Source organism: Falco punctatus, assembly GCF_963210335.1.
Source record: "Falco punctatus genome assembly, chromosome: 10".
NCBI classification, from domain to species: domain Eukaryota; kingdom Metazoa; phylum Chordata; class Aves; order Falconiformes; family Falconidae; genus Falco; species Falco punctatus.
The window spans coordinates 36,304,790-36,320,447 of NC_137590.1; the positions used below are offsets into that span (position 1 = coordinate 36,304,790).

At 54.0% G+C, this 15,658-nt stretch overlaps 1 protein-coding gene across 3 annotated transcripts in view; it reads left to right on the forward strand.

Annotated features, from left to right (window-relative positions):
• Positions 1–15,658, forward strand: part of LSP1 (lymphocyte specific protein 1) — a 51,195-nt gene that overhangs the window by 22,085 nt on the left and 13,452 nt on the right. For 2 of the 3 annotated variants that reach the window (XM_080403690.1, XM_080403691.1), the window contains exons 2-7: positions 3,891–4,043; positions 7,448–7,537; positions 10,636–10,831; positions 11,791–11,997; positions 15,258–15,301; positions 15,474–15,555. In XM_080403690.1, coding sequence (XP_080259816.1) covers positions 3,891–4,043; positions 7,448–7,537; positions 10,636–10,831; positions 11,791–11,997; positions 15,258–15,301; positions 15,474–15,555 — 772 coding nt within the window. The remainder of the gene's footprint in view (positions 1–3,890; positions 4,044–7,447; positions 7,538–10,635; positions 10,832–11,790; positions 11,998–15,257; positions 15,302–15,473; positions 15,556–15,658) is intronic. The other variant, XM_080403692.1, reaches the window with a different exon arrangement.

Sequence of the window (15,658 nt, forward strand, 5' to 3'; positions counted from 1 at the left end):
GAGGGAGGTGAAGTCAAGAAAGAGCTGGATCAGAAATGGGCAGCCAGCCCCCGTCAGAGCAGAAGTCTGAGCATCCCGGACGCTTGCCCAGCTGTGGCACTGTGGCCAAAGCTGAACCAAGGTGCTTTCAGCCCATCCTTAGACCTGTGGAATCTCCTCACCTCCTCGGGAAGAGATAAGCCCCTTCCACAGAGAGTGTTTTAGCCCAAACCAAGACCTCCCAAAGCTGTTGGCAGGGATGGAGGGATCACATAAGAGAAACGACCCGGCCCTGTGATGAGGTCTTGCCACAGCAAGCCTTGCCGCAGCTCCTGGCTGCTGGGACAACAGAGTGGTCTCTCCACCCAACCTCCCTCCCTCCTCCAGTCCCCAGAATGGTTGTGTGAGGGGTTGAATTTCCTTTCACCTCACATGAAAATGCTTCTATACAGGCATGTGGCTGAATGCAGGAGTGTAGCACGCTGTAGCTCATCTTGCAAGCCTTCAAGCTTCAGGTCTTCTTGCTTTCCATTTCCACGCCCTGTGTGGGGTGAAATGAAGCGGGGAGCTCTCAATCCCACCAGCAGCTGTCAGCCTGCTTCTTCCCAAAACTGCCCCAGCCTGGGACCGATCTGGGACCGTGCTGGCTGGAGCTGAAGGCAGGGGTATGGGGTATCAGCCCAATCCTGAAGTGCCAGCTAATTATTTCTAGAAATGGGAAGGGTGGCTGTGCGACGCCACTGTGGGCTGAGCACGTCGAGTTCCTGAATGAGACTGCGAGGAATTAGAGCAAACGGGAGACTGTGGCCCCTTCTTAGAAAACAAAACCATTTGGAAATTAAATCTTTCCACCCTTTAGCTTTGAAAGGCAATTTAACAGCTGACCCCTTCCTCATACTTGGGCTTGTCCCAACTGAAATGGCACATTCTGTCTGCAGTCCCACAAAACCTTGTAGCTGACCCAAACGCAAGGACTTTGGCAAGGTTTAGTTTCTCATCTGCTTAGGGCTTTTTTTTCTTTTTTGCGTGGTTTGTTTTTTGCTGAAGACAAATATTTGTGCAGCTAGGACAGTCAAAAAGGTGTCGTGCTTTTCCCTCCGCCTGTTGGTGTGACTACTGCACCCCAAAGCATCACTTATTAAACCTGTCTCTGCTGCCAGGCTGTTTGAGCATGAAAGAGCGCTCCAAATCTGCTAATAAACTGGTTTTCGGTGTTTGCTGGAGGGTGCTGATATTTCCGAACCCAGGGTGAATGAGGGCTCTGGGGGGGCTTATCCACAGCCCGTCTTGCTGAGAGGAGCAGACACGGAGCTCCCAGCATTGCAGCCCTGCCACGATGCTCAGTGTGTTGGAGCTGCATCCCAGCACGGTGGTGGGCAACTCAAAGGCTGGTTTGCTCTGCGGCCACGGGAGCTGGGAAAGATATTTCCCTGCTTTTGCAAAAAAATCCTTCTCCCCAGAACGGTCGCCCCCGGCTCTGTCCTCAGCCGGTTCGGAGGATACAGGGACAGAATAGCGAGCCGGTGAGGTCATGGGGAGAGAGTTAGTCACATCCAACTGGGAAAGGGAGAGGGCTGCCAACCAAGGCTGCTCTTGCACCACGGAAAGCTCACGTGGGTCGGAGCGGACCCCCCTCCAGGCTCCCCTGGGCACCCCGGCCAAGCCAGGGGTTGGTGCAGCCTTGCCTCTGCCCCAGCTTCCCCAGAAACTGGAGGGGGCGAAAGAATTAAATCGGAATCTAACTTGTTCTGGCATAAGCATGAACCTTGCTTCTCATAACTGGGGCGATACGGGCTAGACGGGGTTAAAAGCCTTTCCGAATCGGAGACTATCTGGAGCTGTCGCACAAGGGAGGGAGATCATGGTAGAGTTTAATGAATGACTTCATTTATATATTAAAAAAAAAAAAAAACAACCAAAAACCCCAACAACACAGTGGCTTCCTGCCAGGTCCACAGACAAGGGTTTCTATGGGAACCTGGGGGAAAATAATAAATAGGAGTGTGGGACGAGTCGGGAAGGGAGGAGGGGAGCCCAGGCTCTGGTCCGGGTCAACTTTATTCCCCATGGAGAGCAAGGTGGCAAGGGGTGACAGGGTTGGGGGGAGAAGGGCGAAGGGTGGCTGCATTTGCTGCTTGCAGAAAGCCCCCACCCAAAATAAGGCAGGCAGGAATGACACCACGGTGGAGCCGTCTCTTGGCCTAGACCCAGGATGTGCGCGGTTCCCTGCTCCCCCGTGGACTCAGCAGGGATGGGTGACCTGTCTCCATCCAGCCCCGCATCCTGGCCCTGCCACCTCTGGGGAGGTGGGAGTTTGGGAGGGCAGGGATGCAGGGTCACCCCCAGCACCCTGCTGGGGGGGTGGTGGGACCGCTCCGCAAAGGGATGCGACCCGGGCTAAGCTAGGCAGCCTGGCTGGTGCTGTGGAGTAAAACAGGCTCCGAGTGAGCCTCCCCTGGAAAGGCTGACAAGGTTCCTAGTGGAATTACAAAAGCCAGATTTTTCTTGAAAAAAATATCTCAACTAATCCCAACTTTTTTCTTTTTCCTTTGCTGGGAGAAGGGGGCAAATGAAAATTGAATGAAAGCAGCATCTTGGTGAGGCCCCCTTGCACGGTTCATAGTCCAGGCTGTGGGCACAGCTGGGCAGGCTGGCAGAGTGATGCTTCTGGGGTCAGCTGGAACGTGCCCCTTGTTCGCTCAAATGAGGGATGAAACAAGTCTCAACTAAGGCATTTCTGGTTTGTTTTTTTCCTTTTCCCTCTCCACAAGCCCTTTGCCCCAACCTGAACTGATGTCACAGCGTATCTCCTGCAGAGCATCGGGATTGCAGTCCTGGGGGTGTGCCCGAAGTGGGGGCAGGCGCAGGTCGGGCTGGGTCCTGCTGCTGGTGGAAGATCACCTTCCCAGCTCCTGTGTGCATGCGGCTCCCATGTGCACGCCTCGCACGAGAGCGTTTCTGCAGACAGGCATGCAAACACCAGGGGAAACAGCCCTTGTGATCTGGTTTGGACCTGGCTGAGCCAGGGGTGAGTGGGGAGAGGGAGCATCTGCCCCAGCATCTGCCCCAGCATCAGGCCCGGGTACCACGAGTCAGACTTGCCCCACTCCAGCTGCCATGACAAGTCTGTTGGGTGAGTGGTGACCACACCGTGGTGGCATGTCCCTTTCTGCCTGCATCCCAGCCGGTGCCGCCAGCGGTGGAGCAGCAGCCGATGCTGGGTGGCGATGCTGGGTGGCGACGTGTGCTATCGCAGGAGGAGGAATGTGGCAGCCGCCTTATCGCTTCCTCGGGGATGTAAGAGGCCATTCTGCCGACAGAGGTGTTATTATCCAGCAGATGAGATGCCTGGGAGAAGCCAGGGCAGGTTTTCCTTCTCTGCAGGGGGGGAAGGAAGTTGGGCAGGGCAGAGAGGAACACAGCCGCTGCCCTCTGCCACCGTGCCCTCTGCTCCTGCTTAAGGAAACTCACCCCCAGGGTGCCGATCTCACCCTTCCTGAGCCAAAGCTTGAGACAGAGGGGTGGAATTTCTTGCAGCACTGCAAGACCCTTTACAAACCCTTCCTGGGGCGCAAAGCTGCTTTGCAGGGAATGGTGCTTCCCAGTGGGCTTCCAGCTTGCAGGAAAGTGGCTGCTGTGGGACGAGGGGGATAGGCACCATGTCTTCCTCGGGGCTGGGAAAGGCTCTCGTGCATCCCACTTTATCCTTGCACATCGGCTGGTCCCGCTGTGGAGCTGTGCCAGTGGAGCTGGGGATGCCACTTGGAGGACCGCTGCTCACAGCGGGAGCGCTCTTCTCCAGGAGCCCCCCGCTTGCTGTGGGGAGCCCAGGCACCTCGTGGGGATTATTGCCAGGTTTCACAGGCACTGCCCGACAGTGTTAAGGATGGGTTTTCCTTCTGTCCTGGCAGGCTGACAGCACAGTGGAGCGTGGAAGATGAGGAGGAGGCGGCGAGAGAGCGGCGACGGCGGGAGCGGGAGAAGCAGTTGAGGTCCCAGGCAGAGGAGGGCTTGAATGGCACCGTCTCCTGCTCGGAGAGTGCGAGTCCGGCGCAGGAAAACCAGTAAGAAATACCCACAGATAAATCCTTCAGCAACACACTCTCTCCTTGCAGCAAAACCCTCCCGCATCCTTGGAGCAGCTGTCTGCCGTTTGGGGTGGTGTGGGGAGATGGGGAAGTTCCCTAACAGGTTTGCGTTGGGGGATTTAGCCCAAACGAACAAATATGTGTTTCTTATTTGGGCAGGAAAAGCCAGAACCTGTGCTTTACACGGGTTTTTTTTTTTTGTTTGTTTTTTGTTTTTTTTTTTTTTTGTCTAGAGCCTGAGTGTTCTACTGCCCTGAGAGTTACAGTAGGACAGCTTGGGCCAGGCTGAGCTCGGGCAGGGAGTCCACATCGCCAGGGCTTTCAGTGCCTTGTTAAAATTCAGCTTGTGAACCGTCCTACACTGAAACTAATGGAAGTTCCTGGTATCTGCGATAACAGACACATGCCTCAGGATGTGACACACAACCCTGGGCAGATCATGGTGCTGGTGGCCAAGCAAGCGATCACCTCTTCTGGCCGGGCTCCCCGCCTCTCCCTCGGAGGGGGCTGCCCTGGCGGTGGGCAGCGAGGAGCAGCTCCTGAGCTGGTGCAGTTCACAGCTCCAAGGGTGAAAGTTAACTTCATGCTTTAATGGGGCAAGTCCTGAATGGAAATAGCTCAGGAGGCATTTATGGAGATGCTGAGCTACCTGCTGTCAGAGGGGAACCCCCCGGAGAAGGGATAGGATGACGAGTCACGTCCCCAGCACCCCACTGCAGCATCCACCACAGCCTCCCTGTGTCCACAGTTCAGCAGCCCGGGGGCTGTGCAGCACTAGGGCTGGCACAAAAACCAGTCTGCGCTCTGAGTCGACAAACTCAGTCTCCCCACTAATTCTGTGTTCCAACTTATCTAAATACGTTAAGCACAATGAAAAGTGGCAGCAGGGTTTGGGATTACAGTCAGAGAGAAGCAGCAGCTTCATTTTACTGAAAAAATAGCAAAAGCTGTTTATAAAAATCTGGGGTTTTTTCCATGAAAAGATCAGTTATTTCTTAGATACTTTCAAAATTATTCAGGACTCTGTTGGTTTTTTTGTCTAAAAGCATGGCAAAGAAGCTTCAGAATCTTTTGTGGCAATACACCTGGTGATGTTCTGCAGACAAAATCACTGCAGTCTGCCCTAAAAGCAAACAGAAGATCTGGAAAGTAATAATAATTGTTAGCTTTTCCAAAACCCCTTTCACACAGGGCCTGGAAAATAATTCGTAAAGGTCTTTAAAACAGCGGACAAGATCTCTGCTTTGCCGGAAGATGCTGTGAGCGGCCCCGGCACAGAGCAGTGTGCAGCAGCCCCAGTCCCGTGGGTATAGGCACAGACATGCTGCTGGCCCCATGGGACCGTTGGTGTTGCCCAAAATTAATCAAGTGCTTAAGCATCCGTGAAGGGCGGTAATGACAAGAACAACTCCTAAAATAAGGGGGTTTGCTCCCTGCTCCCTGACGCTTGAGCTCGCTGGGCCAGGCTTCACCAGAAGGATGTTTCTTCTTTTCTGGCCATCCCCTGGTTTCTCCTGCAGCTGCTGACAGCCACCTGGGCTTGCTCACGCAGCCAGGGTCAGCCCTGGCTATTAATCTTCCGAAAAGCTTCACTCTCCCTTGTGTAAACACTGCCTCCTCCTTCACTCGGCACTTCCCATGCCGGGACTCATCCTGTCCATGTCGCTTCTCTTTGTGCAAACCCACCCTCTGCGTTTCCTTGCACCAAAGGGACAGAGCAAAGCTCCTCTGCTGCCTTCCCCCCGCTAAAAAAAGAGAAATAACCTGCAGAATGGCAGGTTTGCAGGAAAGACATGCATGGCCTTGGGAGCCAGAGGGATGGATGACAGCTTAAGGGACAATGCTGATGGGGCTGGGCTGGCTTAGTGCTTCCCCTGGGGCTGTGTTTGTGGAGGGGCACGGGGAAGGGACCAGTTTTCAAACAGCATTTGGCCAGTTTCCAGCGTTCCTTGGGAGCTGCTCAGGGCCGCAAGTAGCAGAGGGATTCTGCCTTGGGCATCACCAACACTGCAGCTTGCCTGAAGCCCTGAGCAGGGACGCAGCAGATCCCTGCTCCCATCCTGGCTCTGCATCAAATTTCCTGAGCGTTATCTTGTGGCATCCACAAGCTGCTGCCACACACGCAGCAGAAAATAACCCAGCCTGGGCTGCGATGTCCTAGACCTACGTGGCATCGCTGTTCGGCAGGCCAAGGGGATCCTGAACCGTGGCAGGAGCCGGGCTGTACTCAGGCTTGTGGCCGAGCAGACATTTTCAGTGCGCAGCCCCTGCTACCCGCCCTGGTGAGCCTGGTGCTTTTGTATACCCTCAGCTCCTGCATCAGTTCAATAGCAGATTTCCAAACCTCAGAGAAGTTTTCATATTTATTTTTCCCCCCCCATATTTTTGCCCAGAGAAGTTTGCCCATATTTCAAGCCACCGGGGTCATGGAGGAGACCAAGCATCTCCCGACACCACCGGAGAGCCCAGAAAGGCAAAGCAAGGACTCTTCCACGTTTATTATGTACTTTGAACCTTTGAGTTTTAAACTAATCTGTGAGTCGCACATCCTAATTCCAATTCACAGGTGATGTGACCGCCCTGTATCCCAAAAACATCTGCCAAGCCACCTCCTCAGGCCGATGCTCGCAACACCCCTGCCCACCCAGGACCCCTGGCTGGGAGGCGAGTCTCCTTCTGAATGCAGGGGGGGAAAATAGGAAACCTCCAGGGCTCCCCATGCATGGCCAGCTCGTGTCTGGTGCTGGGGGGCTGTGGCTCCCCACAGCCGTGGGGCGTTCCCAGGCAGGGAGCTGGAGTCACGCAAGTGCTTGTGAGTGGCTCAGAGCTGCAGTGGAACGTGAGGATCCAACCCCGACCTTGAGCTGGTGGCCTCATCTTTGGCTCTCGGTGACCTGTTCAGGCTGCTGCTGCTGCTGCTGTCTTGCCTGTGGGGCTGCGTACAAGCACAGGACAAGCAGCAACCAAGTTTGAAGCACGTCTGGTCCTAACAAGCTAGGGCCAGCTTTGGTACAGAAGAAAAACCACACACTTCTTGGTGCTGGTGTGCTGCTTTGCTTGTCTTCTGCTTGCCCGCGTGCAGCCCCGGAGCCCAGGCAGGCAGCAGGGTGCTTCTGCTGCAGACGTGGGGCTGCTCCTTCTTCCTCTCCATCTTGCAGCGATGCCCTGAGAGACCCCTCTGTACAAGGGCACTCTGAAACGTGTGTCAAAAGCATCTTCTGTAACGGAGGACAAGGCTTCAAGTGGGATTTGGGAGTGGCCAGAGGAAAGAAGATGGAATAACTGGGGGGAGAGGAGGATGGTATCGGGCTGGGGGCTCTTTCAGACCAGGTTTGGGTTTTTTGCACCTCATCCTAATTTTCCTTCTTGCTGTGTTTCAGCTATGACTTTAAGCCATCTGGGACTTCAGAGCTGGAGGAGGATGAGGGGTTCAGTGACTGGTCCCAGAAGCTCGAGCAGCGCAAACAGAGGTGGGTAGGACACAGCCGGACTAAGGGGAGGGGAACCAATGCACCCAGCAGAAGGACCGTCCCCGAGGAGGGGTGCCCAAGCCCAGCTCAAGCCTAGCGTGCATAAGAACAAAGGCAGAGGCCGGAGCGTCAGCAGGGCAGGATGAGCCCCGCACCGCTGGGATGGATGCTCTCCGCCGGCCATGTGGGCTGGTGAGGAGGGACAGGCTCAGGGGTGCTCCAGGCTTTGAGGGTGTTTGGATCGAGCTTGGCACTCCAAGCAACAGCCTGCCAGGATGCCTGGGTTTGGCAGAGCGACAACAGCAGATTTAAGCTCACTGAGCTGCTGCAAGGGCTGAAACAACCTCTAATATAATCCAGGCCAGCCTAAAGAGCTGGTCTAGGTTAGCGCTGCTTCCTTACTCCTGTCATAGCGGGTGTTAATGGCCCCAGCCCATCTCGCGCTCCAGTTCTCTTTCCCTGGGGGAAAAACAGGCAGCAGAGAGCCCCGAGAGGGGCTTGTGTGTTCAGCTGTTTCATCCCCATCTGCCATCGCTCACCCCTTGCCGAGCTGAACCAAACTCCTGCCTTAACCACTTCCCTGGGACACCGTCTACCTGCACGCGAACTCTGGGACTCAGCTGTCTTGGCAGCTTGATGGTATTGTGAATTTTGCCGCTGTGATGACACAGCCTTTTCTTTACCCACAAGACTGAAAAAATGCCTAAGATTAATATTTACGGCTGAACAGATAACTAGAGCTCTCCTCTTTCTTATGTCTTTCCACACACCAGCGCTAAACCCCTCTGCACGTTGGACCTTTGCAGCTCTGAGCCCACAAGCCTTGCTCAAGCACCTCGCTGTGCTGTTGATTATAACATCTGTGGGAGCAATTAGAAATCAGCCCCACCTGCTTTTTGGCATGATGCCTCTTTTTCCACCCTACTTGCAAAAAGCTTGTCTGGAGAAAAAGGCTGCTGTTTTTCCCTCCTTGGCCTTCAAAAGAGAATTAGCTGTAAGGGTTGCGTTTTCCTCTCCTGAAATCGCTCCTTGGGTTTTTCTGTGATGCTTGTGTGTTTTTTCTGTAGCGAGGCAGGAGGGTGCTGAGCAGGGGAGGGAGGTGGCATCCGTGGCAGGTGAAGCCCATCAGACGGGGTGATGCTTTAAGGCAGGGGCTGTAGCTGAGCAGCCTTTTGGCTGGGGGCTGGCTGCGAGAGGCAGCTGGAGCGGCTCAGACCCTGGGGCTTACTGGGAATGGGCCTCTGGTTCCCTGGTGGGTGGCTGTGCCCTGCAGGGTCCCGGCAGCAGCTGTGGGCTGGCTCGGGTGAGGGGCAGGCTGGGCGTGCGGTGCGAGCACAGGAGGGCTGTGCCTGCTGTGCCCCACGCTTCCCGGCTCTCTGCTTACCTGGCAGGGAGCAAACCCTGATTTTTCACACGCAGGGTGTTTAGGTGGTGGCTATGGATGAGAGGGTGGAGATGGTTGCTGTCAGGTGGAGCTAAACCAGCTTGTGCAACCCCTGAGGACCTTGCTGTGAAGGTCCTTTTTTTTTTTTTTTATTTTTTTTTTTGGTTTCTGGTTCCCTGCTTTGGGGGGGAGGTCCGTGCAAGAGGGTGGGAGCTGTGTCAGGCTGGCTGCCTGCCATACAAAGCTGCTGTGGTGCAAAAGGCATCCTATAGATTGCGTTGTACCTGCTGGCCTTATTTTTTATTATGAGCTTGCGCTTTAGCTGGAGGCATTGCAAGCGTTCTGGTGAAGAGAAACTAGTTTTCTGGGCTTTCAGAGTCTGTTTGCTGTTGGTGACTGCACTGATGGTGTGAGAGGATGGCCAAGCGAGCCAGCGTATGCATCAGCTTTTTCGCTGGGCATCAGTGAGGAGGGCTGGATGGTGGCTGTCTGTCAGCTGCCTTCCTAGCAGCAGAGAGGCGTGGTAGAAAAGCCTTACTTGAACCTTTTTTCAGGTTTTGGTGCTGGCTGGTGAGGTGGAAGCGGTGAGTCAGCCCTGCACTTTGGTGGCTGCCCACTAGCCAGCTCTCCAGCCTTGCTGTCACAGGCTGGGTGATTTTTCTAAGAAATGGTTGGAAGGAGAAAGCTGTCCTCCGGCTGGGGAAAGTAAGATGGCCACAACGTTGTGGTGCACCGCTGTGAGCTGCTGAGAGCTCTGTGGTTACGTGCTCCCCTCCACCAACTGTGCCCGAAGGCACGGGCTGCTCTGCTTTTGCGAAGCTGATGGTTTAAACACACTCCTGGGTCTCTTCAGCCTCAGAGACCTGGAGGAATCCTCCTGTACAAATCCCACCGTGGTGGTTTGAGGCCAAGGGGTGAACCCTGGTTGCTCTGGGACGCCTTTGTTTTACCGGGCCATGGCATGGGCCGAGGCGTGATTTATTCCAGTGGGCACAACCGTGGTTCAGGTGCGGACAAGGCATTGCTCACGGAGCGCTGCGCCTTGCAAGCAAAAACCCCACGTGAGCAGCTCTGCAGCCTTGCCCTGCCGTTTAGTTTCAGCTCGGGAAAAGGGGGATCTTGGGAAGCATGTTCATGTGGTGTCGGTGAGACCCTCCTCCAGCGAGAGGCTCTGCGATGTGCGAGACGCATCCAGGCGGAGGAAGGCTGTTTGGTGCTCCGCGCTGGATGGGTGCAGGGAGCCGTGGGGACAGCGTCAGGTCCGCGTTGGTGCCCCAGGACCACAGAGCGTGCTGGTCTGCCTGGGATTTTGGCTGTAGTTGAGCAGACAACTGAGCCAGCGCTACATCCTGGTGATAGTGTGCTCTCTGTCTGGGGTCTGAGGGGGGGTCTGATCCCCGTTTTCCTGCGGGTCTTGCCTGCAGTGAGGCTGGGAAGGTGAAGGTACCTTCAGCTCTGCCACAACTCTTAGTTGAGCTGAGTCTTGGACATTCAAAGTGTGGGAGTGTGACGGGACTGGTGTTACACCTGGGTGCCTGGAATTAGGTGGGACCACGAAGTGGCTGTGAGCCCTGGTGTCAAACACCCAGCAGGCTGTAGGATTGGGGGTGTGTGTGATAAAACTGGATTTCTAGAGGTCTGAGGCACCTGATGGTGTCTGTAGGCTCACAACGATTTTTTTTTTGGTGCTTTGACCTCTGTCCCCCTCCTCTAGGTCTCCACGACAGTCATATGAAGAAGAGGACGGTGGTGTGAGGGAAACTGAAGTCAAACTGGAGCAGATCCAGCTGGGTCGGGAAAGCCTGGAGGAGATCCAGGAGGAGAATGTAGTTATCAGGGAGGAAGAGAGGCTGTGCCAGGACGAAGAACCGGTCCAAGAGCGTGAGGAAGAGGAGAGAGCTGAGCAAGAGGTGGGATCAGGAGGAGCTGACCACCTCCTCTTCACAGGGCTGCTGGGGGAGCTGGGGGCTGCTCTCCAAGAGCTCGGCTCACCATTGCTGCGTATGCTGCCGGGTGCTGAGCCCACGGAGATGTCCTTTCGTGGTGTAACCTGGGGCTGGTGCTGCTCTCGCCTGTGTCCCCTCTGGGGGTGGCTGCAGGCAGCCTCCGCCCGCTGTGCCTGTCCCGGGGCTCCGGGTGCCAACTAGTGTCCCTGCAATCCCGAGAAGGAAAGTGCTGCTATTTCTCCTGTGGTTTTGTCGGCAGCGAGCAGCTCTTCAGGAGAACTCAAATCTAAATTTTACTGCTTGTTTTTCTCTTCTCCAGCCTTTATTGCACCTTTGGAGCACTTTGGCTTGATGTATCTCTCAATCTTGCGTTGCTCCCAGCTGAGGTTTTCTTGCCTTGCTCTTCTGACAAGGTGTAATTCCTGGTTAATGAAGGAGACAAACCTGGAACTTGAGAGGTGTGCGAGCCCAGCAGGGTGGCTGAGCTTCAGATATCTTTTGTTGTAAATGGATTTTGACTTGCTGAGGCTAGTATGCTTTCTGCATTTGAACCGTGTGTGTGACTCTCTCTAGCTCTTTATTCTAAAGGCAGCTGCTCTCTCTCCTTGTGGCCTCTAAATGAGAAATTCAGGTTTTCGTATCTCCACAGTGGTAAGAAATCTTTATAAACTGATGCAAGGATCCCTTTTCATATCATTTTGGAGCCTTGAACCTGCAAAACTCTGATTCCCAACCCTGACTGACACATGAGCTTCTTCCTGGATGTTTCAAAAGTAGATGATGTGAACTCAAAGTTTCTGTGCTCACGTATTTATTTAGTGGAAAGCAGGAAGCCTGGAGACAGGGGGACAAAAAATCACTGTTGTTGCGTAGTAAGCAGTTTGACCAGCTCACTTCCTGGCTTGTCCATTTTCTGCACTCAGGAAAAGAAGAGAAGGAGAAATGACGAGGAAGAAGAAGCATCAGAAAAGCGCCAGAAGGCCCCAAGCCCCCCCGGCGGGGAAGAGGAGGAGCTGGGCTCGGACCACGCCACGGTGTGCTCCATGAAGGTTCGTGTGCCTGCGCCCCTCTGGAGGCAGGGCAGCCACAGCACCTCACCCGTGACGAGGAAAGATGATCCAGGGCTTGCGGTAACGTAGGGTGTGAATCCTGTTATCCCACTCCTGCTACGGGCTGGGACAAGTGGCCTGATCTGTTCCGCTCGTCCGCCTTGGTTGTCTGCCTCCCCTCCTCCCGCTTCGCTTGCGTGCGCTGTGAGGCTGCCGCTGTCTCCGTGTGGGCTTTGCCAGTCACCGTGAAAGTCTGGAGTTCGTTGAGGACTCCAGGGGATATTGTAATACTGAGAAAGACGCCTGTGCTTTCAGCTTGTGATCGTGGTCAAAGGTTACACATGAACTTAACCAGAAAATGAAGTTTTCCTTCCCTCCCCAAAAAAACCCCAAAACTGAAGCACTAGAATTCCCCTATCTTTCTTAGAATAAAATCAGAAAGTATGACTTAAGCTTTTTAAACTGAGATTCCTCATCTCTGTAGCATTGTGTCCTCCCCAATCACATCTGTTTGCATTGATGCTCTTGCGAAACTTCCATTTTTCACGCCACCTGAATTGCGTCTCATGACTTCTGTTGCATCGTCCACAAATCCCCGTCCTGTCCCCGTGCTTTTAAATACAATAGATACAGATAAGCCATTTCGGTAGTGAATGGCTCCTTGCCTTTGTAAGCCCTAAGCTTGTTAATTATAGCATGGAGGGAAAAGGTGAGGAGCCGGTGTAGCCTGTTAATCTCTTGTTGGTACTATCTTTGCTTTTTTTGTGTTAAGATCTGTGCTATTTGCTGCTTAGTCAATACTTCCCGGATGAGGCGGATTGTATGGATGCTTCCTCTTGCACAAGTAAATAGATTGTAAGAGGAAGGTTTCATCACCTACAACCATCAAGTTCTTGCTCGTTGTGGAGAAGCCTTTTAAAATTGAAATAAGAATAGGGGAGGGAGGCTGTGTTTGGACGCAGGCCATGTGCTAATGTTGGGTTTGAAAAGTGGGGTGGGGGTGGCCAAAGCATATCCCTGGAGTGGAACTGCTGGGGAAATGTGGGAAACTCTTCCAGCACCTTTCATGTGCTGAAACTTTTGTCATTACAAGCCCAAAACACACATAGCCCCATGACCTGAGCTTAACTCCTGCTCCTAAGATTAGCCCAGGGAAAGGTTTAGAAATATAGTCTTTGTGTTTTATACAGTGGTGTCAGAGCTCACCAATACACAAAGCTGGATGTAAAGCTGCTCAGGAAAAATATGAGCTTGGGACCTTTCCAAAGGAAGGAGGATCTTTACACCCCAGCTCGCAGAGCTTTGTGTGAGCACTGAGAATTAAGCACGTTGACCACCAAGAAGGTGTTTTGGCACGGGATTGCTCAGCAGAAACACTGCTGGTAGTGGAAAGACAAGAGCATCTGCAGTGGGCAGTGAGCTCCCCAGCCAGCTGTGGCTGGTGGAGGCCAGGTACACATCTGGGGCAGGCAGATGTTGTGTCGCAGTGCGATGGGGTGTTCAGAGGGCCAGTGTGACCTGGGGGCTGAAAGAGGTGTGCGGTGGCAGGGGGGAAACCTCGTACCAGCCCTGTTTTGTCCCAGGCTGCTTGTGAGCTCTGAGTTTTGAGGTTGGCCAGGTGAGCAGCGGTGGTGTCTTCTGGCCTTCAGAACATGCTTTGGACCAGAGAAATGCATGAATCTGCCTGCAAGGAGTTGCCTTACAGGGCAGGGGGAGGTGGTCTCCAAATAGCTTAGGGAAGTTTGTTCCTGCCTTGACTGTCATGCCGAGATCTACTGTCACCTGCAGGCCCCTCTCTATTTAGCTTGTTGCTTGTTTGGAAGCACCTGTGGGTGGCTTGCAGCTGCACAACATCTCTCTGGAAGGGTTGGCAAGGTTTTTTCCTAGTGGTACCTTACCTACTTGTGATTGAGAAGCTGAGACATAGGCAGGGGTCTACCAGATTCCCCTTTCAAGTGCTGTTATGTCCCATGTGGTGCCAGCCTGCCCATCAGTGCCCCAGGGGGATGAGCGACCCACTCTCTGAAGTCACGGCTCAGAGGCAAGCATCAGTTCCTGCAGCACCGAGTGAAGGAGGGCAGCCTGCCCAGCAGAAGCAGCTGGCTGATGGGATGTGTCACACAGCTCTGCTGGGACCTTGCAGAGTGACTCTCCCCAGCACATCTCTTAGCCAGGGCAGCACCGTTTCATGATTGTGCACTTCTCTAATGGGCTCAGTGCTCTTGGGTGCAGCTGTTAAATGTGTCCTCTCTGTGACACTGTCTTGTCTTGTGCTCAGCTGAAGATTGTAAGAGGAAGGTTTCATCACCTACAACCATCAAGTTCTTGCTCATTATGGAGAAGCCTTTTAAAATTGAAATAAGAATAGGGGAGGGAGGGTGTGTTTGGACGCAGGCCATGTGCTAACGTTGGGTTAACGTTACCATGTGCACCAGCATCCTGAGAGCATCTGAAAATGAGCACCTAGTGCTGCCTTTTTTCTGCTGCCTTGGTGGGTGAAGTTTCCAGTGGCGCAGGCAGCAGTGACACGGGGAGAGAAGGTTCCTTGTTACTTGGCTGCTGCTCCTGGGCTCTGTAGGAACTGCTGTTAAGAAAGAGCCTGCCCTTTGACTTGAAAGTGATTTTTTTTTTTTTTTTTCTCACTGTATTCTTGTTTTCTGGGGCATGAAAGGGTGGTGAGGTTTAGCAATGCTTCAGCTTTCCTTTATCCAGTGGTTGGGATGTGTTTGCTTGCCTTCCTGCCTTGGCCAGAGAGACCTTGGCCAGGAGCCCCTGGTGCAGAACTCTCTTTCCTTATGGCCTGACCTGCAGGGCTGCCTTGCAGGTGGCTCCACGTGCTGGCTCGCCCCGTCTGTGTGCTGCTCCGACGTGGGTAACCTGAGGTAACTCCTGCCTGTGCCGCTCTCGTGCTTGGCTCCTCCCGCAGATGCGGGTGGTAGGGCCTCTGGTTTCCCCCCTTGCCTTTCCACACTTGCCACTCTCTCTGTTAGGTCTGGCTAGGAGACTGAGCGTCCGAGAGAGATACCTGGCCCTTGAGCAGGGGGAGTAGAAAAAATAGTCTTGGTTGCTGTTTTAGCTGTCAGTGAAGCTGCACATTCTTGGTTTGCCCCTGAAACTGGTTGGGATTGTGCTCACCTGCCTTGGAAAGGAGGAGGAAAGGGGATGCTCCCTGTCTCTCTGACCTATGTGGGAACATGGGGCTGAGTGAGGCGCTTCTAACCAAAATCTGGGTGAGGGATCAGGGAAAAGAAATGGTTGTATTACAGTCAGCTGAGGTGACCTACATCCGTCCGAGGTCCGTGGACAAAAGTAACATCTTGGCCTTCTCTCTCCCGTTTCAGATCACAGACAGGACCGAGTCACTGAACCGCTCCATAAAGAAAAGGTATTTCTGGGGCTGACCTTGGGGTGCCGCAGGTCCCTTCTGCAAACCGAGGGTGCTGGAGGGCCCTGCTGCGGGGAGGGGAAGGAGGGACAGGCCGCCTGTGGCCCTCAAAGTCCCCCCCTTCTGCTTGAGGCACTGGGGGATCACTTTAATCTTCTTCTCTGCTTTCCAGTAACAGCATAAAGAAGATTCAGCCTCCCCTCCCCGTGTCGAAGATTGACGACAGGCTGGAGCAGTACACACAGGCTATTGAGGTGGGCTGCTGTGCTGTCTGTCTGCCCCGGCCTTCGAGGAGCTCCCTTTGCTGGGCGCTGCTCTCCCACCGTGCCTCTTAGTCTTACCATCTGGGAGGTGACA